At 37.4% G+C, this 27,686-nt stretch overlaps 1 protein-coding gene across 3 annotated transcripts in view; it reads left to right on the forward strand.

Moving 5' to 3' along the window:
- The window catches only part of LOC131433718 (protein FAM13A), a 97,897-nt gene that overhangs the window by 46,349 nt on the left and 23,862 nt on the right, over positions 1-27,686 (forward strand). Inside the window, exon 1 of one of the 3 annotated variants that reach the window (XM_058600274.1) lies at positions 22,072-22,615. The exons of the other annotated variants lie outside the window; for them this stretch is intronic. Within the exon in view, the coding sequence (XP_058456257.1) occupies positions 22,520-22,615 (96 nt within the window). The 5' untranslated portion in view covers positions 22,072-22,519. Of the gene's footprint in view, positions 1-22,071; positions 22,616-27,686 lie in introns of those variants that run through there. 3 annotated transcript variants of the gene reach the window in all.

Here is a 27,686-nt window from a genome sequence, read left to right on the forward strand (position 1 = left end):
GAAATGAATATTCGTAGCGGAGCGGAAACAGAAACATCCATATTCCATTACTGACAATATCGTCGTTTTGTACAACCTGATCAGGTCTCCTGGGTGAGAGCCCCACCAAGTTCCGGTTATTGTACGAAGAAAATTGATTCTCTGTAGGCATTTTCGTTTCAAATACCTAATGTGACATCCCCAGGTACCTTTGGAATCGAACCAGACCCCGAGATATTTAAATGTGAAAACCTGAGCTATGGTTTCACCCCCTAGTTGAAGCTGTAATTGCGCAGGTTCTCGCTTCCTTGAAAATACAACCAGCTCAGTTTTCTCCGTAGAGAACTCGATACCCATTTGAAAAGCCCATGTCGACAAGTTGTCGAGGGTATCTTGCAATGGTCCTTGGAGATCGGCAGCTTTGGGTCCTATAATAGACACAACACTGTCGTCGGCAAGTTGTCTTAGCGTGCAAGATGCGTTGATACATTCATCAATGTTATTTACGTAAAAGTTGTATAAAAGGGGGCTTAAGCATGAGCCCTGAGGAAGACCCATGTAACTGAATCGCTTTGTCGTCAAATCTCCATGCTCAAAATGCATGTGTTTCTCGGACAATAGATTATATAAAAAGTTGTTCAAAACTGGTGAAAGACCATGCTGATGCAACTTCTCAGATAGAACGTTAATGGAAACTGAATCGAATGCCCCCTTGATGTCGAGGAAAACTGATGCCATTTGTTCTTTACGAGCAAATGCCATTTGAATTTCTGTTGAGAGCAACGCTAGACAATCGTTCGTTCCTTTGCCCCTGCGGAACCCAAATTGTGTACCTGAAAGCAATCCATTTGTTTCGACCCAATTGTCTAGACGGAAGAGAATCATTTTCTCCAACAATTTCCGAATACAGGAAAGCATAGAAATCGGCCGATACGAATTGTGATCGGAGGCTGGTTTTCCAGGTTTTTGAATAGTAATAACTCTCACTTCCCTCCATTCGTGTGGGACAATATTACCCTCGAGGAACTTGTTGAATAAATTCAACAAGCGCCTTTTGGCAGAGTCGGGCAGATTTTTCAACAAGTTGAATTTAATTCTGTCTAACCCCGGGGCTCTATTGTTACACGACAAGAGCGCAAGTGAGAACTCTACCATCGAAAACGGTGTTTCGTTTGTATTCAATGTCGCGACGCGGGATATCTTCTGTTCCGGAACAGAATCAGGACATACTTTCTTAGCGAAATCAAATATCCAGCGGTTAGAATATTCCTCGCTTTCGTTCGCGTGATTTCGATTGCGCATGCGACGGGCCGTATTCCAAAGAGTGCTCATTGCTGTTTCTCTCGTTAATCCGTCAACAAACCTTCGCCAGTAACCGCGTTTCTTAGCTTTAATCAGACTTTTCATTTGAAATTCTAACGCCGCGTATTTCCGATAATTATCTGGAGTTCCGTTCCTTCTAAAAGAGATGAAGGCTGAAGCTTTTTTCGTTTTCAGCTCTGAGCACTCTTTGTCCCACCATGGGTTGGGAGAACGCATACTAGTTTGCGCGCTAGGTACTCGTTTCGTCTGAGCTTGAATTGCGGTGTCAAGAATCAAGCCAGCCAAAAATGTATACTCTTCCTCCGGAGGAAGCTCCTGTGATGTTTCTAGTTTCTCAGATATCGAGCTCGCGTAACGTTTCCAATCAATGTTTCGTGTGAAATCGTACGAAACATTGATTGTTTCCGATGGTCTTCCACGGTTGGTGATAGAAACTATGATCGGCAAGTGATCGCTACCGTGAGGATCACAGATTACCTTCCACTTGCAATCTAACTGTAGCGAAGTCGAGCAAAGGGATAAATCCAGCGCACTTGGTTGTGCTGGCGGTCTAGGGTTCCGTGTCATTTCTCCCGTGTTTAGAATTGTCAAATTGAAGTTGTCACACAGATCTTGGATTAACGAAGAACGATTATCATCATATAAGCAGCCCCATCCTGTACCATGCGAGTTAAAGTCCCCTAAAACCAGCCGCGGTGAAGGAAGAAGTTCTATGATGTCTGCAAGCCGACGATGCCCTATCGAGACTCTGGGAGGAATGTAGATAGAAGCTATACATAGATCTTTGCCTTTAATATTAATTTGGCAAGCAACAACTTCAATTCCCGGTGTCGAGGGGAGGTTAATACGATAAAATGAATAGCACTTTTTAATCCCTAAAAGTACCCCTCCATAAGAGTCTTCTCGGTCCAGGCGGATTATGTTAAAATTATGGAAGTCTAGGTTGATGTTAGAAGTAAGCCAAGTTTCACTCAAGGAGAATACATCGCAATTATGAGTATGTATTAAGTGTTTGAAAGAATCAAGTTTTGGGATGATACTTCTGCAATTCCACTGAAGCACAATGATCATATCTTCGATTCTCAGTGGTAAATTATCCATCAAAAGATACGATCGCTGCAAGGAGGGGCCATTGTTCTGACAACTGTTTTAAAAATGTCCTTACTGTTGGCAGTAGAGCAGTTAGGAAGCTTTTCAGAGGATCAGTAATATTGAAGGCTGTTAATATCCAGTCCACGATATCAGAAAGTTTCAATAATCCAGCGTTTGTTGGATTTTCTGGTTGTGCTTTGGGGTCATTCGGGTTTTTTGATGCCCCAGGAAGTGCTGGGTACTCCTTATCATCCCTAAGTTTTTTGAACCCAGGAGGTGTTTGCTTCGGTTTTGAGTCAGCACTTTTTGTTTCCGTTTGGTTCTTTTGTGACGAAGAGGACAGTCTGAGGCCTTTACGAGGAAGCTTGGGAGAAGCCAGATTTTGTCTTTTCCTGCTTCCTTCAACCTTGCTTGCACTCCAAAATTTTCACTGGTTGAAGGTCGGGGTTTTTGAAACGGCCTACCCCGTCCTTCATCAGATCTTCGATTGTCAGACTTTCGTCACGGACCACACCGTCGATCTCCACCACATGAGACGGGACGTACACGCGGTACTCCTTCGTGAACAACTCGTTGGTAGCAATCCCGTTTGCTTGCTTCAGGTCGGACACAACAACGCGTAACTTGTTTGGCGAAACCTTATCTATTCACGGAACGGCCGAAATTAGCTCTGCGCCTAATTCGTATTACTGTTTTTGAATTAGTTGATTTTAACAACAAAATTTCCAAAATAACTATAAAATTAGTTAAAATTGAGAATTTACTTTGCTGAAAAAACTCTTAGTTTTAGAGAATGTGTTTAGTTGGTGAATATCCTGGACTCAAACCAGCAATATTTCAATCCAACACGAAATTCTCATTGACAACTAATTTTGTTATTAAAATCAGAAAATTTGTTTTTATTTATCTATCACCATCATTACTGAAGGACAGCACAAAAAAACCAAAACTGAAATGGGTATTATTAACAAGTTTATTAGCCAAAAACTCATGAGAAGTGTCAAAGCAAAACAATCCATTAAAAAGCTAAAAAGGACAGTCTTATTGAAACTGCTTGAACATTGTTTTGATGTTTTTCGCATGTGTTCGATATATCTTTATTTAAATTTCTAAACCGATATGTAAAAATGTCGTAAACTGTTAGTGGAAATCGTATTTATTCAGAATTTGTGCGCACTTGAAGCGATTGTGCGTAATAATGTTTTTACGCGGAACAGTGAAGTGAATTTCGAATGTTTCACTCTAATTGTGATGAAGTTTTTTTGTATCTTCAAACCTTCCGAGCTGCGCCGTCCGGTGTACTATTTGTATTCGGTTTTTGTTTTCCGAGTGCTCAAAGTTTTCAGTGAGAATGAAGAAAACAGTGATTTAGAAGAAAAAAAATTCAAAAAGATGTTTACGTTTCGTTTATGTCTTTTTCTCCAACACAACATCGTATTTATACCTGCCAATATAGAAAAGACAACCGCGTCTGAATTTTTTTCGGCAGTAGTGTGCCATCTAGTGGCTAGTAGTCATTAAAGTGTTACCGTTTCGGTGACAGGGCGCCATATAGCTGCAGATTGCAGAAGCCAATTCAACCATTCATATTGGTTGAAAACAACATTATATTTCTTTAATTCAACTAAAAAATTAGTTGACTGGATATGAAGTGTGCCTTAGCTAAGAAATGACAGTACGTTTAATTTGTGAATTCAACTAAAAAAAATAGTCATTTCAACAAATATTTTATTATTATTAAGGGAATGAGAATAAAAAATCTAAATCAGCAAAAGTAAGATTTTTTTAGTTGTCTCAAAAAATAACTAACTAAAATCAGCAAATCAACTAAATTTTTCGCGAAAATGCTGATTTCGGTCGTTCCGTGTTGTTTTTATTGCCGAGTAATGTTTTTCCAGGTCCCGAGCAATATTTAAAACTCTGAGAGACTTTAATTTGGGCCGGAAGTATACCACCCACGGACCCCCCGAGCCATCGTCTTGGTAAACTTTTTGGCGAGCAGGCAATATCTTAGAGGGAGATGGAGGCATCGGAGAGGGAGATGGCATCGGAGAGGGAGATGGTATCGGAGGGGGAGATGGTGTCGGAGGGGGAGATGGTATAGGAGGGGTAGATGGCATCTCGGAAGCAAACTCAGCCTCTAAATGTTCTTCGTTCATTCGTTCAGCTTCGCCCTCCTCCGAGACACCCCCACTGTCATCAATATTCATATTTAAAGTGCGGGAGTAAAGAAGTCTCCCGCACTTGAAATGAGAAAGAAAGAAATAAAATGAAAAGAAAATATATGAATAGTAAAAGTTGAAAGAAAAAGTTTGAGAAAATACTTAACAGTATGTCACGGTAAGCTGTTAGGTGAGTTGCTCCTTCACTCCTTCGTTGTGCTTCAGCGTGACCTTGACTCAGGATTTGGCTGCTGCGATGCGGGTAGCAAACAATAGAAATAACTGCTGCCCGAGGATAGCACAATAGCGTCTACTGTCGATACTGATACAAAACCGGTGCACAGACAGAACTCACTTGCGGGGATGCTACTTTTTATCACTTTTATTTAATGCCTATACTACAGCCTCTGCTGTGATAGACACCTTCGTCTTACCGATGTCGATTGTTAAAAAAACGCGTGTGCTCACTTCGAACATTCGGTTACGAATGACTCTGTTGCTAATGATGGGAATATGATTTAGCTTTCTTTTTTTATGCTATAACGGTTGATCTGAGTTGTTTGATGTCTTGACGATAGTTACTCAGTTTAGAATGAAATTCCATACAAACTTTAAACATCGGGCGCGAAAATATAGTTTCTCAGATCAAGCTAAAAATTTGCATGGTGCTTATGGGACCCAAAAGGAACACGAAAAGTTTGGTGGAGCTGAAATCAATATTTTGTCCCACCCTAATATGCATATTCAGAATATTAAAGACTACGCGAGCGATCTTCGGAAGCTTGTTTGGCAAGGCAGATGCATATTCGGTTACATTTTTGATGTCGGTTGGTAACTGTTGACGAAGTTGGTTCTCTAGATTTGTCATGGTAAACTTTTCGTGTTTCGTGTGCTATATCGAAAAAGTAAAAAAAAACACATTATCGACAGAAAGTATAAGTGTAGATTTTTGTAGCGGTTGAAGACCGAATCATTTTTCGAGATAATACTACGGTACACAAGCGCATCGCGTATGTTTCATTCTGTAGTTTTTTATCACTATTTCCGGAACCCGAAACCGGGAACCGCCAAAGTAAATGATATGACCACCAAATTAGAATAATCCTAACAGTCTAAAAAATGAAAATTATCATATTTATCTCTGAAATATCCTTGTGAGATCTATTTTGTAGCTTTGGACCGCAACTAAGAAGATTTTTCGACGCTTCTAATAACGAATTTCCAAAATTCATATAGCGCTTTAGACAACTTTTTTAAACATAAGTTTGTTCAGATCGGCTTAGCGATTTCTGAGAAATCGATATGATCTTCTCTTTAGAAATTTTAACGCGCTCTGTTTGACTTGAATTTGTTCGACAACAATACACTGAAGCATTTTTTACGCGGATTTCCGAAAATACGCGTTTTTTGTGTTCGCGTAAAACAAGACCTAAGACCTGCAGTTGTTCAGTTATCTGTGGGCACCTCCCACAACGAATTCCTGGGTACGGGCCTGACGTCATTTGTATTGATTCCCAATTAAGCTTATTGATTTTCGACATCAAATTCAGAAGCCCCGGAAATAGTGATGATAAGGTTCAAAATGAAGCCTGATTTCTCAGAAACGATCTTCACAATTTTGAACTCAAATAAAATATTCGTTGGTCCCATAGGTTTTCAAGGAATTTTAACTGAACCTGACTGCCATCTCCTGAGGAACAAAGTGATGAGCGATGAAAATTTAAAACACTTCTGCTCTATTCTTTAAAACCTGTTTTAATCCACCTATTGGTGTAATGATATCTGTCACAAAATTTAGTTTCAAGCTTGAATGAAAATTTTAAAGTTTATTTAGGTACAAACTAATGTAACATTTTCAATTTATAAATAATTATGTCAAATTAAGAAGAACATTTCTTTTTTGTTTGCATCGTCGCTCTAAATTTTGAACACACTTTACGCTAAAGGTCCGGAACCGGAAGTCGGATCTGAAAGAAATTTAATAGTAACACATGGAACTACAAGACTTTTTATTTAAGCCTAAGTTTGTGATAGTCTGAGAAAAATTAGTGAAATTATTTTACGCAAACACACATACATGCATACACACAGTATACACACATACATTCACACAGACGCATACACACATTCATACACATATAGTGTATGTACACACAGGTATTGCTCAGTTCGACAAACTGAGTCGAATGGTTTTAAGTGATTACATAACCTTTCTATATGAGAAAGGCAAAAAACGGGCCTTTATATATCATTGTATCTTCGATAGCAGAAATTTGATCTACGAAATTGATCAATGATTCAATAGCAGCTTTCAAACGAGCATAAGCTTGTTGAAACCGATTCAGCCATCTCCGAGAAAATTAAGTGATAAGAAAAGTATACACACATACATACACATAGACATTCTCCGATCTCGTTGAGCTGAGTCGACTATTGTTTTCACCTTTCTCTAGACAGTACGATTTTGCAGGACTCGGTGACTATTCAGATTTACCGTATGCATTTGATCTATTTACAAAATTCTGTAATGAAAACTTGCGTAAAATTGATCGTCCTGTAAAATTTACTATGTGCCGATATATCGATTATTTCTATTGATTACCGAATGTTTTCGTCAAAAAATTACCGAACGAAGGAATCCAATCTTGGTGCGTGTACATTTGTTACGCATGTACTTGAGGAAGGCTATATATTCTTACGTGCTTTCCGGTCAAGATTCAAAAATTCCATGTAAATCGCTTGTCATCTACGACAGTCAGATGGCTTCATGTCAATTTTGTCGTAAAACACTTTTCTCTACGGTAAGCCCTGTGATAAGTCGGACAAAAACACTCAAGGACAAGAAGACACTCAACAACAAGAAGACATTCACACTCAAGTACTCAAGGAAAGGCCAGGGCTGGTTGACCGAAGGGGCAGTTGCCCGAGTGTTTTTTTCAGAAGACTAGTACTAGTGGCGACATCTGTAAAGATTTTGGTTGAGTATTAGGTCACGCATGTACCGATGTAATTTCAGGTGTTTTTGTGTTGTCGTTTGTACAGTAGCACGTTTGTGTTTTACGGTTTTTGTAACTACTCACAAATATAGAACCATTAGATGTAATGTCACATAATATTATAAGCAAATTCCGACAAAAATCGATGCAATCTTCAATTGAATCGATTCGCTCTCTGTATTAGTTAGTAAGTTAGTATATAAGTTCCCTTTCCCCATTACACAATACAAGTAGGTTTAGAATTTTCCCTACACAAAAATCTCAGAATTGCGGAAACAAATGATGTCCTCATGGTAACAACCAAATCATATATATAATAGGGCTGAAAAGTCACCACTTGTGGCTGAACATCCAATTTAAATCTTAATAATTTAATTTTAACTCATATTCCAATGAATAGTTATTAAAAAAAACGGTTTTTGTAAGTAAGAATCTGTTTTTGTGAAGTAATGCGTGTGACGCGGATCAATTTATATCCGATTCCCAAAAACGTGGTACCATTGGAAAGGATATTCAAACTTTACAAAGTGGCATATCGGTTTTCAGTATAACCTTACTTCTGCTAATCGTGATTAATCTCGACCAACTAGCCCCGGTCTGCCCTTTCTTTGCGCCGACTTCAAACAACCCCAGTACTTCTGTGACAGCCAATAAAATACTCTCATCGACGAAACCATTATCTGCAACTAATTTAGAACAAGATACGCAAGTTTCAGCTAACAACGCATTCAACAACGAAGTTCAGTTATAAAAAGATGAAAATTTTAGTTTAAGATCAATTACTTAAGGTATAATGACCCAAAAAAACCTAATAGAGAATAAAGTTTACAGTGTCCTGAAACTCGGGAAACTGAATTGTATATACAGAAATATTGAATAAAAAACTATGTATATTTGTTTGCCGAAATAAATAAACGAATTAGTTTTGCGGTGAGTTCGTTGCATCATCGAAACACTGTTTTCCTCTCGTCTCATGTCAGTGCGTGCGTAAACAACCAAAGATCAAGAAAAAAATGGCACAGCGACTATTTTTAGTAGCAGACAAACAAACGATTTTTTTTTGCAAAATTTTCTCCTCCCCGATCGAACCTTCCTGTCTGTGTTCTGTTAGTCTCGCTGCGATCATCAATCCTCATTGTCTTTATGTTCATACGGACTCACTTCTGCCGGTATGACACATGATTTTGGCTGGTTTGGTTGCCAGCTGTAAAACACAACTACATACATGTTGATGGTTGACTTGCAGGGTAGGCGTACCAATTTGAACACATTTGTCGCAATAAGTATTGGTATTCGTTCAATGCATTAACCCGCACGGATTTAAGCACAACTAATTGAGCGTAATTTGAGAAGTAGTGTGTTTTCCGATTTAGCATAATAAACATGAGCACAATAACCGAACTATCAAACAGAGCAATAGAACATCTTATTTCCCAACCGTTTCGTTTGAAAAGTCAAAATATGTGTCGAGAGTTCAATCAACCACTATTTTGCCGGCGCAGTTAAGCATTTGGGTGGTGCGCCCACGTCCAACATTTGGTCATAAAACAAAAACAGTTGCCGGAAGAAACGTAACCGAAACCGGGGTGCGAGATAATTTCATTTTCGCAGTTGGACGATTGTGTCTGTTCCTCTGGTGGTTGAAAGTTGAATTTATCAATTATTTTCTGCTCTATGTAAATTTTATAGCTTGGCTTTTAAAATTGCACGCTTTAAAAAAACTGGTTTCATGATATTGTCACAAGCTAGTGACGGACGTATACATTTCGTAGGAAAATTGTAAATGTTATTTGTCTTAATTAATAATGGTGGTATATTATTAATTTATAATTACTAAGATTCTCAACAATGTTTATCCATAGATAAAAAACTTCAGTCCAATTCATCGCATATAAGCGATATACACCTACATATATACACACACAAAAAGACATCTGAATCGATTGGTATGTAGAACCTGGTGAACTAGCTGTCAATGTTTTGGATTCGGCTGGAATGGCATTTACTCAAATATGACTATGCCGCGACTTGAAGTGATTCATAACATCTGTAGAACCAAAGTACCAGTTGTGGAATTTTCTTGTACTCTTGAAATTAACTGTGAAGTCTACGATTTTTTCATTTTTAACGGACACGGGTCGGGTTCGGGTTCAAAAATTTGGTCGGGTTTCGGGTATTCGAACCCAAATACCTGATTTTTTTTCGGGTACGGGTAGGGCACGCGTGAATATTTTTATGTTTTATCGGGTACGGGTTCGGGTTTGGAAGAAAATTTATTCTCGAATTCAGGTTGGGTACGGGTAAAAGTTTTTTTTTTATTTTCTAATGGGTACTAGGCCGGTTCGGGCTTAAGAAATTGCTTACTCGACCATCTCTAATTTGTATAGTATCGATGTTTTGTTTTATCTCAACCTCTCGATGCAGTTCTTATTATTTTTCTGTTAGGAGGAAAAACAATGAGTTGAAGGTTGAATGTAAAAATCAAAGTCTTGGCATTACATTCCTTTTGTGGAATTTGGCCTTTCTGTTTCAACAGATTTCGCATCCGATTCTTAGTGTACAGAATCATTGCATGGCTAGTAGTATGGATCCTACTGACACTAAGAATCCTTCCAGGTCGGGGCTCGAACATACGACAACTGGCTTGTGAGACCAGCGTCCTATGCATTGAACCCCCAACCCGGGACGTATTGAACGTTGAATGTGCACCTTCCAATTTTAAACGTATCAAATATCTGTGCACCAATGTACCAGTGAAGTTTCTTTTCTTTTAAACGCTTCAATTATACAAAATTTGAATGCATTGAAAAATACATTACTTCCTTCCAATACTCGCTATTCTCAAATAGTAATAAACCATAATGCAACTTCAGACATTCGTGTTCTGTGATTGTTCCATTTATACATTTTTAAAGGTTGCATGCATCCCTCCTCAAAGAAATATGCTCTTTTGTTACATCGGTCACCTTGAAAAGCATACAATTGTTCCTGTTTTTATCAATACATTGTGTTGAACCGTACTGTGGGTAACTTTGATTTCATGATTTTTTTTTGCAAAAACAAAGCTCAATAATGGAAAATGGCTACGTTATCGTAAACATGTTAATGGTATTGATGTACCGAAAACGATGAGAACATGGTTATCAATTTTGATTCGTTCCGAAAATATATCACGATGGATCAACTTCACACCCGGAACGGGTAGTCGTGACGTTATACGCAAGCTTCGGTTCAACTTTGACAGTCAGTAATGGAGCGCGGGGTTGAAATCAAGAGCTTAAAATAGATGCGAAAGTACTTAGTCACGCTATGAAATAGTTTTTGCGGGTAATGGAGTGGGTGGCAGAGGTGATGATGAGAATTAAATCGTTGCTATGAACAGCTGACAGCGAATGCAGAATTTCAGTTTATTTTCAATCACCTACCCCAATGCAACCGAGAGGATTTGTCGATGTTGTGAATGGAAATAGAAATGAAACGAGTACTTCCAGACTCACGAAAATTTGAATAGGTGATGTAATATACAGGAACAAAATGTTTGGTAGAAAATAATGTGTGTTAGTTTAAATCAATAAAAGGCTTCAGTGTTAAAGTGCTTTTAATCATGCTGCTATAACAGTAGCAGCAACACTAAAATTCCTCTAAAATGAGGTTTACCACATTTTATTTGGTGCCAATGGAAAAAAGAGCCCGAAAAAACAAGTTCATGAAAATAAATATATGGCGGATTTTAATCCTTAAAGAATATTCTCGATGACCACAAATCAACAAAACAATTCGCTTTCTGCTTTAGAGTAAGTTTTCTAAACCATTTAAAAATGATTTTTTGTAATTCAAAGATTCTTTAGCGAAAAAAGATACTATTCACTAAAGTATTAAATATTACAAACGACGAAATGGGAAATACATAACATATTTTGAACATGGTCGAATCGAGAGTTATAGATTTGAATAAGTAGGTAGGGCATACAATGTATGCAAGTATAGTCTTCTTATCGAAGTCTGCTACTAAAGGGTGATTTTTTTAGCGGTATAGTATTTGATTTTCCAAAAAACACAAAAAAAAAATTAGAACATTGATGAAATCTTAATTGGAACCGATTGAAATGATTTCACATTTGAGGTAAGTGTTGGCCGCGGCTCCGCTTTGGAAGGCCTATGCGCAAGGTCCAATTTTGGCCCACTCTCTCAAACATATCGGCCGGTATTGCACGAATAATGCCACCGGTCAATAATCCACACCAAACAGTGACTTATTTGGGATGCATTGGTAGCTCTTGCAATATACTTCTGGCTGGTCTTCACTCCAGATGCGGAAATTTTGCTTGTTGACGTATCCACTCAACCAGAAATGAGCTTTGTCACTGAACTCAATTTTTCGATAAAAAAGTGGATCTTCCTCTAAATTTGCCAGCGCCCATTCATGATTAAATTATAGACCAAACTGATCAAGTTTGACAATAATACAAGACACGATTCACGCGTGATCTGTTGAAAACAGTGTTGCCAACAAGATACCAGCAAAAGATCACTCTTTATAAACCTACTTTTTCGACATGTAGATCATATATATAGTCTCTTCTCCTAGAATATTCATATTATCTTTCTTTAACTCTTAAAAAAATATGAAACTTCAATATTTTGTCCAATTTTGCTTTCTAATTCAAATACTTTTATGCATTGAAACATGTTTTCTTAATTGTACTAGGATATTTATAGCGTCACTATATTTGAATCTTATTTTGTAAAAAAACTTCTAATCATAACTCAGAAAATCGTGAACACATTTTTGTTTCAAAATGCGAAAAATTATCTTTATCTTTACGTTACTGCAATACTGTATTGTACCGGTACATAAAGGACTTTTAATTCATTGATACGAAATACACCTTAAGGCCAGGTTCCTCCAAACAATCAAAAATTATTTTTCCCGTGAATTACTAGAACTTTTAGAAATGATATAGAACTGGTCCCAAAGTACGCGCGACCGAGAAATTTTACAGGTGACATAATTCTACAAACGATACAATTTGTAACTACTTAACGTATCAAATGACGCAATATTCGATTCGTACAGAATTTTTCTGGGTCCGAGTGTTATTTGCATTAGGCTACCAATTACCGCTGTATGGATTTATATATATTTATATCAATTATCCATCATGCAGATATGTGCTTCTGTGGTTCAATCAATTAATTGACGTGCTTTCTGATCTAATGTTTCTTGGTTCAAGTCGCGTTGTTGCTAACGGTCTTTTGTTTTTTATTTCATTCAATTTCAAGCCATGTAAGCCACACAATTTCTTATGTTCTTGAATATAAATTTGTGTGAAATACAGCGCTCTGTTTAAGTGCATCTTATAAGATGTAAAATCACAAGACTTTTTCGATCTGTGTACGAATAAAAACTTTGATCGGTTTTTTTTGAAACCATGTTTTTTTGTCACTCGTATTCTAAAACTATTAAGTATCAACATGAAGCAAACGCGTGAGAGTACGTCTCTGATACGTACGTACGTACTGATAATATTAAACTACAACAATAGAATATTATTCTCAACATTTGCTACTAAGACATTGTAGACTAGCTGGCGCACCTTCTTGCGAACGTTCCTCATTAAATTCCGTACAGACTTCGTGGCGACAAGTTTTGACACTTTTTTCCTTGACACTTTTCTTTTTCGAACTGTTGAATGGTTTCGGCTGCCGAGACATGTTTCCTAAGATGTGCCTTCGTTAATGCCCAAAATTCCTCAATTGGTCGAAGTTGTGGGCAATTTGGTGGATTCATGTCTTTTGGGACAAAAGTGACATTTTTGGTAGTATACCATTCTACCGTCGATTTCGAGTAGTGGCAAGAAGCAAGATCTGGCCAGAAGACAACAGGATCCTTGTGGCTTCGAATCATGGGTTGAAGTCGTTTTTGTAAACATTCCTAGATGTATATTTCGCTGTTCATTGAAGCAGTGGTGATGAGGGGTTTCGAAATCTTAGCGCAGCTACAAATTGCTTGCCAGACCATAGCTTTCTTACCAAATTTTTCGACTTCTCGGACTGGTTTAACACTTGCCCTTCTCGCACCGTATAATATTGTGGTCCCGGCAAGGATTTGTAATCGAGTTTCACGTAGGTTTCGTCGTCCATGATTATGCAGTTCAATTTTCCAGCAAGAATCGTATTGTACAGCTTTCGAACCCTCGGCCTGATCGATGCTTCTTGTTTCGGACTACGTTTTGGTTGTTTCTGCTTCTTATATGTTCGAAGATTCAAACGTTCTTTAGCACGAAGAACATTTGACTTCGAAGTGCCCACAGTGGCCACATCCCGAACTGAAACCTCCTTCTTTTGCTCGAACGCCTTCAGTATACGTTTATCCAACTGAGGGTAAGCAGGACATTTTTTTCGACCCGTTTTCGGTTTATCCTCAAAGGTGTTATCCTCACCGAACTTCCTGATTGCATTTCGTCGCACGGTTTTTTCACTTACTCCTTCCATTTTTGCTATTTTTCTCAGTGACAGTCCGCGTTCTGTGCACCATTTGTACACAATTTTAAGACGTTGTTCTGCTGAAAGTCCACACATTTCGAAACAAACTAATGAAAACGAATAAACAACTGCACAAGTGGTTAGAGAGGAGTGTAAACAACAGGACGCAGCCATAAAAATTGACAGATTCTGAACCATTGCGAAATGGCAGCGTCCATACTTTCTAGGACAGATTTTAAAAATAAACTACCCTGTTCAAAAAGTTCCCGGAATGTATCCAGAAAATTAAAAATTCAAGATTATTCATCAAAATCGATAATGTCCCCTTCAAAGTACTCCCCATCGACTACAACACACATAAGCCAGCGCTTGATCCAATCCTCGAAACATTTTTTTATGTTCAGTTTTATGTTCGGTATGGCTATCTGCGATTTTTTCATAAACGTGTTTTCGGTGCTGAAACGTTTTCCACGGAACGGCTTCTTGAATCGACCGAATAGGAAAAAGGTGCATGGAGCCAAATCAGGTGAATTCGGTGGTTGCTGAATGGTATTCGTTTTGTTTTTAGACAAATGTTCACGGATAACGATGTCGTTGTGTGACGGTGTGTTGTCGTGATGCAAGATTCAGGAGTTGTTTGCCTACAAATCTGATCTTTTTCGTCGGATTGCTTCACGCAAACGTGCCCAAATAATACTCCTTGTTGACGGTTTAGTCATGTGGAAAAAAATCATAATCCTTGTAATCAATAAAAACTGTGAGCATCGCCTACCGCTCCTCTCATCATCATTCACACACTCATGGCTTTTTCTGAAGCGTTCGTGCCACTGATAAATGACTGTTTTCTTCAGAGTATCGTTACCTAAACACTCTTCTGCCATTTGAAATGTCGTCGCACCATTGAAACCATTTTTAACACAAAATTTAATGCAAGCTCGTTGTTGCAAATTCAATTCCATTTTGAAAACGGTACAAAATCGAGGACACGCACAACACGTACATCTGCACTCAATACAGCGTAACTTTTACAAATTTCCAAGTAGCAAGCTAAAAATTTGGTAGAATATCAATGACATATGTGACAACCTAAAAAAATCTAATCGGATGACTAAGAGCGCCACGGTGGTGATTCCGGGAAATGTTTTGATCAAGGTAGCATTTAATAAGGCAGCTCTAAGATGACGAGGGTAGAGCCGCTATATTGAAAAAATATCAGGTGTACAACTTTGCTTCCGCCGTTTTTTTTCCAAAATAAATGCTTTATTGCGAAAAAGTGCTTACAGATGTATTATTCAAAGTATTGTCCGTCAACTTTCTCCCATCTTTCTGGCAATTTTCGGATCCTGGCTCGAAAAAAAGAAGTCTATTTGTACGGCTGGTGGGGTAAAACTTCCCATTTCAGCGTTTCTAGGTACTTTTTGACCACTTTCGCGACGTGAGGCCGAGCATTGTCGTGTTGGAGGATGACTTTGTCATGTCGCTCTTGATATTGTGGCTGCTTTTCTTTTAGCGCGCGACATCAGTTGCGTTCGGTGGCGATCTCCTGTGATTGTTTCACCCGGTTTTAAGAACGTAGTAGAGTAGTAGATCACACCGAGCTGATCCCACCAAAATACAAATCAACACCTTAGCGCCGTGAATATTCGGTTTTGCCTTCGACGAAGTAGCATGCCCGGGCTTTCCCAATGATTTTCTGCGTTTAGGATTATCGTATCGAACCCACTTTTCATCATTGGTTACGATTCGATGTAAAAACCCCTTTCGATTTTGTCTTTGAAGCAGTTGCTCACATACAAATAGGCGGCGCTCGATGTCCCTCGATTTCAACTCGTACGGCACCCAGTTTCCTTCTTTCTGAATCATGCCCATGGCCTTGAGACCTTTTGAAATGGCTTGCTGACTCACTCCCAACGATTCGGCAAGCTCTTCTTGGGTTCAGCACGAATCTTCATCAAGCAATGCTTCTAGTTGTTCATCTTTGAAGACTTTTTCTCTTCCACCACCATGTTTGTCTTCGACATCGAAATCACCATTTTTAAAACGTTGAAACCACTCCCGAAACGTTTTTTTTACTCAGAGCAGCATCACCGTAAATTTCTGAGAGCACTCGATGCACTTCAGATGCATTTTTTTTTCGAATTGTAACAGAAAAGTAAAACTTCCCGCAAATGGCGAGGATTGGGCACATAAACAGACATTTTTGAGCGTGAATAATACAAAACAAGAACAACTTTAACTGAAACGGCGATGACAATTCGTTAGGCACTGTACACACTCACTTTAAAGGCATTATCATCTATGTATTTTGACCAGCCTCAGCCGGTACAGCACCCTATCGGAAAACGGCGGAAGCAAAGTTGTACACCTGATAGTAAGAATTTTGTTATGTGCTTTTATCTGTAAAAAGTATTATTTTGAAATATTGTTTAAACAATAAGTAGAATCAAATAAACACATGTTTTGGAGGAATCGTTTGCAAATTGACCCGAAACAAGTCAAATCCCAGCGAAAAAATTCTTGAATGTCTGCGTCCATTTGCGAAACCGTAAATTTAACTACTAACTATTTTGACAACTATTCATTATCATGACAAAAATCTTAAAGCATTGTTCTTTCGATTAGAATTATAAAAAATAATCGAACTTGTGTGAAATCTACAACGTAACACCCACGCCAGTATAGTAAAGAAAGAAGTCCAACGTCAAAATGAAAAAAGATAGCGGACCAATGGATAGCATGAAACGAAAGTGTCGAACCATTTACCGAAAAACATCCAATACTTGATCTAATCTATGTAAACTGAGCTTATTTCATGTCTCATACTGCTCCGCAAGTTTTGAGTTCTGATTTATTAGATGTTATAGTGTAAAACTGTGTTGCAATAATTTCGTGTTCACCCTCCGACACTCAACTGTCTACTGTCTATTTTCCGACAACATTTCTCAACACAATTACAGTCATTACCGGCTTGTCTACACAAATAAGCCTTTGTCAGATAGACTGAGAAATACTTGTCACCGGTAAATGCGGTTAGTATCAGATTAGGTCAGATCTTGTCAGACATAGGCAGATCATCCCAACGGTAGCAACCGGTAGGAAACATGACGCTAGTTTAAAGTAACGAAGAGTTCGGTAATGAAGTAGTTTGTGTTCTGGAATATTTATATTTATTTAAAAACAGAAATTATTGTAATTCATCTGGAACTTATGCTTTCGAAGTAAATCATCTCTGCGGCAACATTATTCTTACTATTTTAACAGGTTTGATGCGCTGCTATTGAACAACTACATAGATGACCTAAAAATGGACAGCAATTCAAATGATTAACCTGCATCATTGCACGCACCTTGACATTTGTGATTATCCTACCCCCGATTTCAAATTGCAAGTGTTTTTGATATGATTAAAACATTGAAAGCAGTCTTATCGCTAAGAATCGTTGCTGGTTGAGTTCTGATTTCGATTGTTGGCGTCAAAAGTACTAGTACAATCTACGAGAGAGTAAACATCTCTCGAACATCAAATAGTTTTTTTAATTATTTTTTATTATTGTGGGTTGCTTGGATTATTTCATTATCATGCGCAACTGGATTGCAGATTTCTGGAGAGCGTCTTCCGACGCCACGCGCAGATAAGCGTTTGTAGAATTCAGAGCGTCGTCGGCGCCTCCCAGTGGTAATGATCGGAATGAGTCAGTTTGGTTCAGTTTGAGTCAGTCTGTCGCCGCTGATTACATTGTGTTCATTCCTTACGTCAAGATGATAGTAGTACGTGTTAATATGATAATCACATGTAGTTCATTTCGGACGAATGCGCTAGGTATCAAGCTCGTATGGATCACATGAGTAATATAAGAGCTATAATCTTTATGAGAACAGTCGGCAACTGCGGAGGGTGTTTGTAGCAATTTATCTTGACGACTACGTGTACCGGTAACAGATAAAGGATATTCTAGCAAATCCTATGATTCGGTTCAAATTAGTCCGTTCCTGCCTTCTAGTTTAAGTTTGTTAGCTTCCAATATTTAGCAGACAGCGCACGTTGAAATCCTCTAGTGATCTCCTGACATTCGTTGCCGTCCAGTGTTGTCATGCATGCAGGGAAACCCCAATTGGAACTGAAATTGTCTAATCTCTTTCTCCAACAGGCATAAAATCTCCTTATCGTTCATTTAGATTAACAATATCCGAAGACTTATAACTTAATTATTTAAACTCAAAACATTACTTTATCAATGTGAACATTAATTTACCTGAATAGATAAGGAATCAGAATAATCGTTTTGTCAAATTTTAAGAGAAATGAAAATCCAAGTCCTGAGAGCATCTGTTAAATAAACGACACATAGCATGAAGAGTACGTGAAGGAGGATAAGAATAAAGACTGCGATGATGGATTCGTCCAACGCTTTGCTGGCTGGATTTAGCTTCTTGCCATTACACGAAATATGCTTTGGAGTGTTACAAAGCTAATGAGGTCAACTTTGTGCCGAAGGACTTCAATCTCCCGAACGCACCGCAAATTCACCTGATTGAAAAGTATTGGGTCATCAGTAGGCCCTTCGGGAACATCCCATGATCGGTTAGACGGGTGAATTTTGCCGAATATTTTCTTGTGATTTATTGCCATTTGAGTCCGTACATCTTTCTCGAGTAAATTGTATCATTTAGAGAAACTAAGTCCTCCGGACTATCTCTGATCCAGATAAAATAAAATAAAATTGCGTTTTGTGCTTATTCTTACATATGTTTGCATAAATTAGTTTTTTAGCATGTTTGGATGAGCAGGAAATGTCCTTAAAAAACAATATATAAAGATAAGGACCTTAATGGGAACCTTGCGGATTACTAGAAATGACATAATTTGGTTGAGATCATTTATTTTGAAAGCGAACAGTTTTTTTGCGATTCGACCAGTATGATTTTAGCCACTTCAGAAGATTACCTGTTTGTTTGTCGTAAGATTTTTCACCTGCTGGATAATCTGATAATTTAAATTTTTTTCTAATAGAAATGCTCAAGGCGATAGAAATTCCACGATAGATCCGATCGCGTTGTTTTCCAAATTGCTAGAAATAATGCGTATATTATGCATATCTTAAAAAAATGTTGTAATCTTATACACATCACTAATGAGCTACAGACAGAGAGAAAGTTGAAAATGTATGAAACAGTGAAAAATGAAAATTTTACGAAAAAGTATCGCGAAGAGGAAGGACCCGAACCTTCGCCCTTACCATTTCCGAGGAGAAGTTCTTACAACTACGCTACTCTGGAACATGTGTAGAACACGGTCCAAATCTCAACAGATGAAATAGTGCTGAACTAGTGCATGATACTGCACATAAGCCGAGTTCTCTCTTGTTTGAAAGCTATTATTCGGATGTGAATCAAGTTCGGATATCAAGTGGCTATCACTTCTGGTTCCGGAGATAAATTGGTATAAGTGACGCAACCGACAAAACGCTTTTTTTCGCATAGTTGTTTCGAAGATGGCTGAACCGATTTCTACAAGCCTATTGGGTTATGAAACAAATTCGAGGATCATTTGGCTGCCTTTTCTGGTTTTGGAGCATAAGTGACACAAACGACAAAAACCATGTTTTACTTTCAGCACCATTTATTTTGGAAATGGCTGAACGGATTTTAACAAACTTAGGCTCGTTTGAAAGCTATTATTGGGCCGTGGATTGAATTCGTATTGTATAAGTGACGCAATCGACAACACGTATTTTTTTCACCACATAATTTGTTCGGAGATGGTTGATCCACGACCCACTCCATTTATTGTTTAAAAAATATTTGAAAACAAACTTTTTACAGATAAAAGTGCATGTGTAAAACTACTTAAACTGTTGCTCAAACTCGTTTGAATTGTTGGTGGGTGTAAACATTTGTTGAAAACGAATCTACTAAAAGCAAAACAGTACTACGCTCTGTATCAAATTTGCTCTGGTCGGTTTTACAACGAAATATTTACACCGAGAAAAAAACAAAATGGCGGACTGTTTCAAATTTTAAAAGCTTTTTTGCACTTTTCATTGTTTATAACTTTTTTAAATAACAATGAATATTTTTGATTGTAGTACGAGCCATAGAGAGACATCTAAAGGATAAAATGTCGTTCGGTTCATGTAGATAAGTGTACTAGTTTTATGTCGTTTTCGCTTGAGAAAACTGAAACTGACCCAGGGTAGTTTCATCAAACAAACACTTTTCACGAAACTGTGTTGATTTCGCCCTTAGCAACGAGGGTTTAAGCAAACCTAATATTAAAACCAGGTTCGAAACTGACTCGATTTTCAGTTCAACAGCGTTGAAACTAGGTTCGAAACTGGTTTCAAACAAACGGTTTGACAGCAGTTAGAGTGGAAACTGGGTTAGGTTTGGCATCAAGCGAAAACGACATTAAAGTTCGATTGACAATCAGTTCAAAAAACCTATTCTTAATCAGCCTACTATTGTGATAATGCATTTCTCTTTCATGGAAACAGCCTCTAAAAATTATTTATATAGATTTATTTAGATAATTTCTGACACTAATTTGTGCTCATTTTTTACTCCAATTTATTCAGATTGATTCAAGTAGTTCACAAAAGCATGTTTCAGCATTTATGTCACATACTCGGCAACATTTCTCAAACCAAGCGAATCGGCAATAATACATTTGAACGTAATCATAGGTTACTATGTGAAATAATTATGCTGATAGGAAAAAAAATTGACGATTACGTCACTACAGCCCAATTTTTGTCTAGAATGATTCCTAACATTAATCATATCAATTAATTCATATTCGGGAAAATTGAGTGGTGGTGAGTTTTGACGTTTAATCGGTTTGTAATCGGTTTAGCCATCTTCGAGAAAATTTAGCGGTAAAAAGCGCTTTTTGTCGGTTACGTCATTTGTACCATCATATCTTCGTTGCCAAAACTAACGGGCTTGATCTTCAAACTCATTCAATAACTTAATAGTTATGACTAAGTTTGTTGAAATCGGTTCACCCATATCTGAGAAAATTGAGCGATAAAAAAAACAACGCATTTTGTCGGTTACGTCACTTATACCATCATATCTCCGGAACCATTTGATCTTCGAAGTTGATTAATGGCCCAATAGTTGCTTTCAAACGAGCCTAAGCTTGTTTAAATCTGTTCAACCATCTTCGAGAAAATACAAACACAGAGATTTTCCGATCTCGTCGATCTGAGTCGAATGGCATATAACATTATTGGTCTCCGAGGCTACGTTCAAAATTCGGGTTTCCAGTAATTCTATTACCTTTCTCTTCTTACTATAGGCAAAACGTGGTTTCGAGGAAAAGCTGATCCAAGTTAGTATTCGTGTCAAATGTTACGATCGATGAATTGCAGTGTCAACAATTTTCCTTCGTTCTCAACAGGCATTTTCGATTCGAAGTATTTGAAAATATCATTCATTGTATTCGAGTTTCCTTTTTACGGGCTGACTTTTACTATCTGTTATAAAAAGTACAGATTTATCCAGGAACAGAGTTCCAAACAGATTGGCCGATGAATTTGGGTTCTGTTATCCTATTTAACGAGACTTTTCATGAAGAAAATATAAAATAATACTTCATCAAATTGAAATTTTATTTCAAACGATCAATAGTGAATTGTTACCTAGTTTGGGCAAATAACTGTTATCGCATAAGTGGAATGTTCCGTAAATTATTGTCAATTGATCCTGGCGAAATTAATTTAGTAATAAACACCTAACCGTTCAATCTTTGATGTAGACGTCACTAGATTTGGCGTTGCCTAAAATAGAATGTGGAATATCGATAAAAGTGCTCATCTTATTGGGCGGTAACCAAACAACTGATTATGGCTATTTTTTTTACTATTTTTTACGATAAGATAGCGTTGAAATGATAAACAAGACAATGACAGTAAGACTTCGGTCAACAATCACCCACACATAGCCGCCGGTAGTATTGAAATAAACAACAAGATGTTATAAATTGAAACGGAACATCGCCAAGTCTCTCACAATAGCGTGAAAAGTGACTGGGTGGGGTTGATTCCTTACCGTGCATCACCAGCAGTGAACCAGTGTGTCCAAGCAAAGATTGGAACGAATAAATGCAGTATCATACCCACAACAACAGCAATCTCAGAGGCTTGCCACTTGAAAGTTACATATGTGTATGTGTGCGTAATCACTATAGGACTATAGTGTAATCGTAATAATACGTTACAGGGGGTTGAATTTTAGTCTCATTCCTTAAATAGTTCTCGCGTGATAAAGACGTGGAATTGAGCACGGAAATTTCGACCGGCGCCGACAAGCGAATGGACGGATATTTTGCCTGAAGATTTTGCAGGGAGCAGAAAATAACTACAAAAAAGTGAACTAGGACTTGGCATTCGACTTGAAAACAAGTCAGATTGATAGTCAGAAAAAAAACTTTGATTGTATGATTTGACGAACAACTTTCGTTAGCAGAAATCTTTCAGTATGTTATGTGTACAATCCGGTGAACATAAGAACGATTCGGTAGATCTAATTCACCGGTTCATTTATACTTCTCAGCTACGACATTGGCAAGTCAGGGTAAGTCATTTGAATGCTCGCATGTGAAAGCCACGAGCGGCAGATTGCAGCTGTAACTATTTCAATTATAATCGTTCATTGAACAGATAATTGAACTAGTATTTGTGTTGTCAATATTGTTCCGTAAAATATCCTCACGTAATATTATGTTCCAATTGTAAAACTATGTACATTAATTATGTTTTATAATTTATATCAATGTTCATCCTAGATTCAAATATACTTTCTATCCTTTCATAATATGGTATTATCTCATATGCTCAACAAAACGTTTTTCTGATGTAAATATGATTCGTGTCCATTCGCGAAATATACGCAAATATCCTAAAAGAAAGTTTCGTATTAAAGGAACATTTGACGTTTGCTCAACTCGTTGTTATGTTTTGTTTTTGCGTATTATTTTCTTATATGTATACTGATTATTTTCTTATTTATACTGAACACTGATAAAAAAAATTGATTTATTTTTTATGTTTAGCTGTAATTTTGGATGACTTCTTGACGCAATGATTCCTTACAACATTGTATAGAACAATGTGTTATGTAATTAATGGCAAAATTATATCGATAATTAAGCAAAGCATTGCATGCCGATGGGGATCTTTAAGTGCTCGTATATGGATAAACATACATCGTGGTTGATATGATGGAAGTGGAAATGCGGTGCAATTCGGTCTACGGATTGCGTGTAAAAAAAAGATTTAATGTGCTTTGAGTGTAGGACGCCGTAAAAGTTTCATGAATTTATGAATGTGACACGTGACTGAAGTTTTTCTAACCCGAGAGGCGATTGTCAACAGTTTAGATGATCAGATTAAAGTAAACAAGCGAAACGCAGCTTTGCTAGTTCTATCGATGCAAAACGATAAAAGTCGGACGGTGCGAGATCGGAAGAGTACGACGGGTTTAGTTTATTCAATGACTTTAGTGATATGAACCGACACGTTGTTGTTTTTTAGGATAACTTTTCCAGGTCACACTCTGTGGGACGTAAGAATAAAACGTGCTTAATCAACCTAGCAGTGAGATTATACCTTTTTTATCAATTAGCATGTGTTGTTCGCGTGAAGATTCTTCGTTATGTTTAGTTATCATGAAATTATTTTAATGACCGTCGTTTTAAATGAATTGTAATTAACATTTTGGAACTTTAGGACGAATCGAAGATAGAAATCGTATGAAACCTTAAAATTATTTTTTTTTCAATCTAAACGTGTGACAATCCATCAAGCATTCTATGAGATGTAGAAGTGAGTTTCTCTTTAAAGTTTTCATAATTATTTATGCTCCTTCCGGAAAAGGAATTCAGAGACCAGCATAACCAAATGAAGATTTGAATTTTTGAAACTCATCACCTTGTAATTTCAAAATTGGAAGTCGAAATCGGATAAAACTCACCAATTTTGTATGGGACCATGAGTTTATTTTAATTTGAATTTTTGTTTATTTAATTCGTTTTTGGCATTCTTTTATTTTTACACTAATCACCCTGTATCTCCTGAACCGGAAGTTGAATTTGATTAAAAAACAATCAGTTTTTATGGAACCTTAAGGGGGGGTAGGGTCTAACACTTTAGAAAAATCATTTATTATTTTCTTTGTATTTTCTCATAATAAAACATTTCAAGAATCTTCTGTGAAATTTTCAACCCCATCGGAGAAAAACTCGGTAAGTTATGGGCCTTTATCTTTGCTTATCTCATACTGCGAAGAGATAAGAGCTCGGCACACAGGTCCAAGATTTCTGCTTCGATCGACTTAAAAACTTGACAAAACATTCTTGAAATGTTTCATTATAAAAGAATACAAAAGAAAAAATATGATTTTGTGAAAATGTTAGACCCTATGGGCTCCCTTGAGTAATAAATTGTTTCCATTGATTTTATAGACAAAAAACTTTGAACGCGTTTTTCTCGAAAGCAGGTTTTGAATTCTCAAATTTTGCACACACTTTCTACATATAAAAAACCAGACCCCAACGTTTTCCTTTTCCTTGTTTGTTACTTTGGGGAGGTTTTACAGCTACAAAATGGCGAATTTTTTCGTGAAAAATCCTAGTTTTCACTTTGAACAACCACTAAAAATAAAAAAATTAAAAAAAGTCAAACAGAAACGTTGGGGTCTAGAAAAACTTCTACTCTATCTATGCTGCTTTGATTTGTTGACTTCTTATCAGTCTGCGCTGAGATACAGTGGACACCGCCAATCATGATTTTTAAGAAGCGTTCTCAAAAATACCTCTTCATCGACTTATTTCTCAATATTGTTCCACAAAAAAATTACAAAATGTTGTTCGAATGATGCTGTTATTGCACGATAACTCTGAAAAAAATTCTCAAAAACGATGATATTTTTCATCATTTGGACCCTACCCCCCTTAAAATCTTTCATTTGAATATTAGATGAACGAAATCGGTTCAGCTATCTACTAGCAAAATGAGTGACGTTTTCTTGATTTCATTACAAATATAAATCTGTAGTTCCGGAACCAGAAGTCGGATCCAAATGAAATTCAGAAACCTTATATGGAAGCATAGGATTGTTCATATAAGTCTAAGTTTGTAGAAATCAGTTAAGCCATCTTCGAGAATATGTGATGATATTTTTTTCACACACTAATTTGCTTATCTGGACGAACTTCTTCAAATGGTAGTTGTGTTCTTCCAGCAAAATGTTTGAACTTAGTTTAAATCAATATAAATATGAAATTGTTTTGAATTTGAATATACTGCCATTTTTGTTGCCAAAAACGAACTGTGCTAAAATCGAAACATCATGAAAAGGGTGCTGTGCATAGTCTCTTATGTGCTAAGAAACAATTGCATAAAACAGTATTGAAAATCGTGATTAACTTTGCTCCGAAACATCGCCTTATCATAAAGCTCGTAAAACTCCTACTACTGGAATAATGCGACAAATCGATTACACAAAACTATCGATGTCTCCGTTAAAAATGGACGGATTTTCACAATCTTTAGATTTTTGGATAGCTATTACCGTGCGGCGGAGTCTAAGTCTAAAAACATATTATGTTTTCAAGGTCAATGCTGACAGATATTGTCAGAAACAATTTTACATAAAACTTCATATTTTTACGTAAAACTTCGTATATCTCCAAAAGTAAACATCCTATCTCAAAACCATTCGATAGCGTTCAGAGTGACGGGGAGACCTTTAATTTGTGACTAGTTTGATCAATATCGGTCCAGTCATCTTTGAGATTTCGACCTCTTTGTTGACAACATACATATGCACATTTGCTGAATTCGTCGAGCTGAATCGATTGGTATATGACACTCAGCCCACCGGGCCTCGGATTTTTTTTAAATTTCGAACGAATTCTTTACCTGTGTTTTATATTTATAGATAAAGGTAAAACGTAGTAGGTTTGAATTTCGGTAGTGAATGCTTAGTTTTTCACGAATTTACTACCGAAGCCTAAGCTTACTACGCTTTATTCTTACAATCCAGTGTCTGTGAAAATTTTCGTTGCAGTTGAGTTGGGTCATCGGACTGCTATTACTCGTCTTCGAACTTGTTCGCCCTACCAAAAGTACAAAAAGTAAGTATGGAAAATAAACATACTAGAGCAAACTTTTTCTAAAACTTTGTTACATTATATATAAGATTTATGTTTGAAATAAAGAGCTCAATACTATCACCCACTTGACTGTTCGGCTCAATCTTACCAAACGTTTCACTTCGTTCTGGAACTATAACACAGTTTTCTAGCCTGTTGAAGAAATTTTTCACTTCTCACATGATTTCCACAATTATCATTTTTTTCTCATGTTGCTTGAATCACATTTGAATCCAATCGGATTTTAGAGAATTAAATCGGCAACACAAACCCAAGAAAAAAAATTGCGTGATTGGGATGCAGCATCTAATATAGTGACGATCGCGGTGACATTTGAAAGTGTTCATCAAGCTGCTCATTGAAATTATATGTTTTCTGTATCACAAGTTTCTACTAGAATCCTACGAGCTTCAACTGCTTTTCAGTTTGATAAATAAAAAAAATGAATGCATAAAACGCGATCTATAGTCGTAATGATGTTTAGGTAAACAACGATGACGCTATCATTTTGACGGAATGTGACTTTTTGAAGTTTAATGCCAACAGAGCAAAACGACAAAGCCATGCAGAATCTTGGCGAAAAAACATTCTTTCTGTTGAATTTGTTCATTCTGTTTCCCTGACCTCGCAGCTAATTCTTAGATTGCGATGCGTGTAGGCATGTTTTTGAGTTCTTTCTTCGTTTTATTTATCAAGTTCTCCTCAGTTTTCGCGACAAAATTTGTTGGAGTAGATCTTACGCTTCGGGTTGTCCCAGAAATTTTCGATGGGACGCAGCTGGGGGACATTAGATGGGTTCGCCGACTTGGGTATCACATCGATATTCATCCGCTCCATCCCCATCAACGATCGCTTCGAGTAGTAGGCTGACCCCAGATCGGTTTTTCTCTTCAGCTTCCTTCGGAGCTTTTTATCACTCAGGGTCGGCGGTCGTCCGGAACCGGGCTTTCTTTCGATGTTCAAATTGCCTAATAGTGCCAAGATGTTGTAGATGCCGGAACGGGCGTATTCGGTGTCCACAAAATGCCGTTCGATATCCGTTTTCGAAGGCAGCCCCTTTTTATAAACCCGCACACTTCTGAACGTAATTGCTTCAGTGTTTTTGCCATCACGGTTACAGTTCGACCGATAGAGCTGTCATAATTTTTCTGCTGATTCATGGGTTACTATGATTGATTCTGCATGGGTAGTCTCGTCAGTTCGGGTGAAGGTAAACCCATGAAAAATCGATAAGTTTTGTCAATTGTTTTTAAAGCAAACGTTAGGTACATCCGCTTCGAGTTATAACAGCAGTATTGCCCAATTTTTGAACTATTTTTTGTACGTTATTGCTTCTTACAACCGAAGCATAGTAACCGATTCTATCAAAATTCGTCGATTGAAAGTCGAAGCGTAAATCCGTATCTACAGCTGAAACCTGTTATCCGGTTCGTGGTTGTGCTGTAAACGTTCAAATATTTACCGAGCTTGGTCAGGATGTGGCACATTTTG

This window comes from Malaya genurostris, chromosome 3 (genome assembly GCF_030247185.1).
Source record: "Malaya genurostris strain Urasoe2022 chromosome 3, Malgen_1.1, whole genome shotgun sequence".
NCBI classification, from domain to species: domain Eukaryota; kingdom Metazoa; phylum Arthropoda; class Insecta; order Diptera; family Culicidae; genus Malaya; species Malaya genurostris.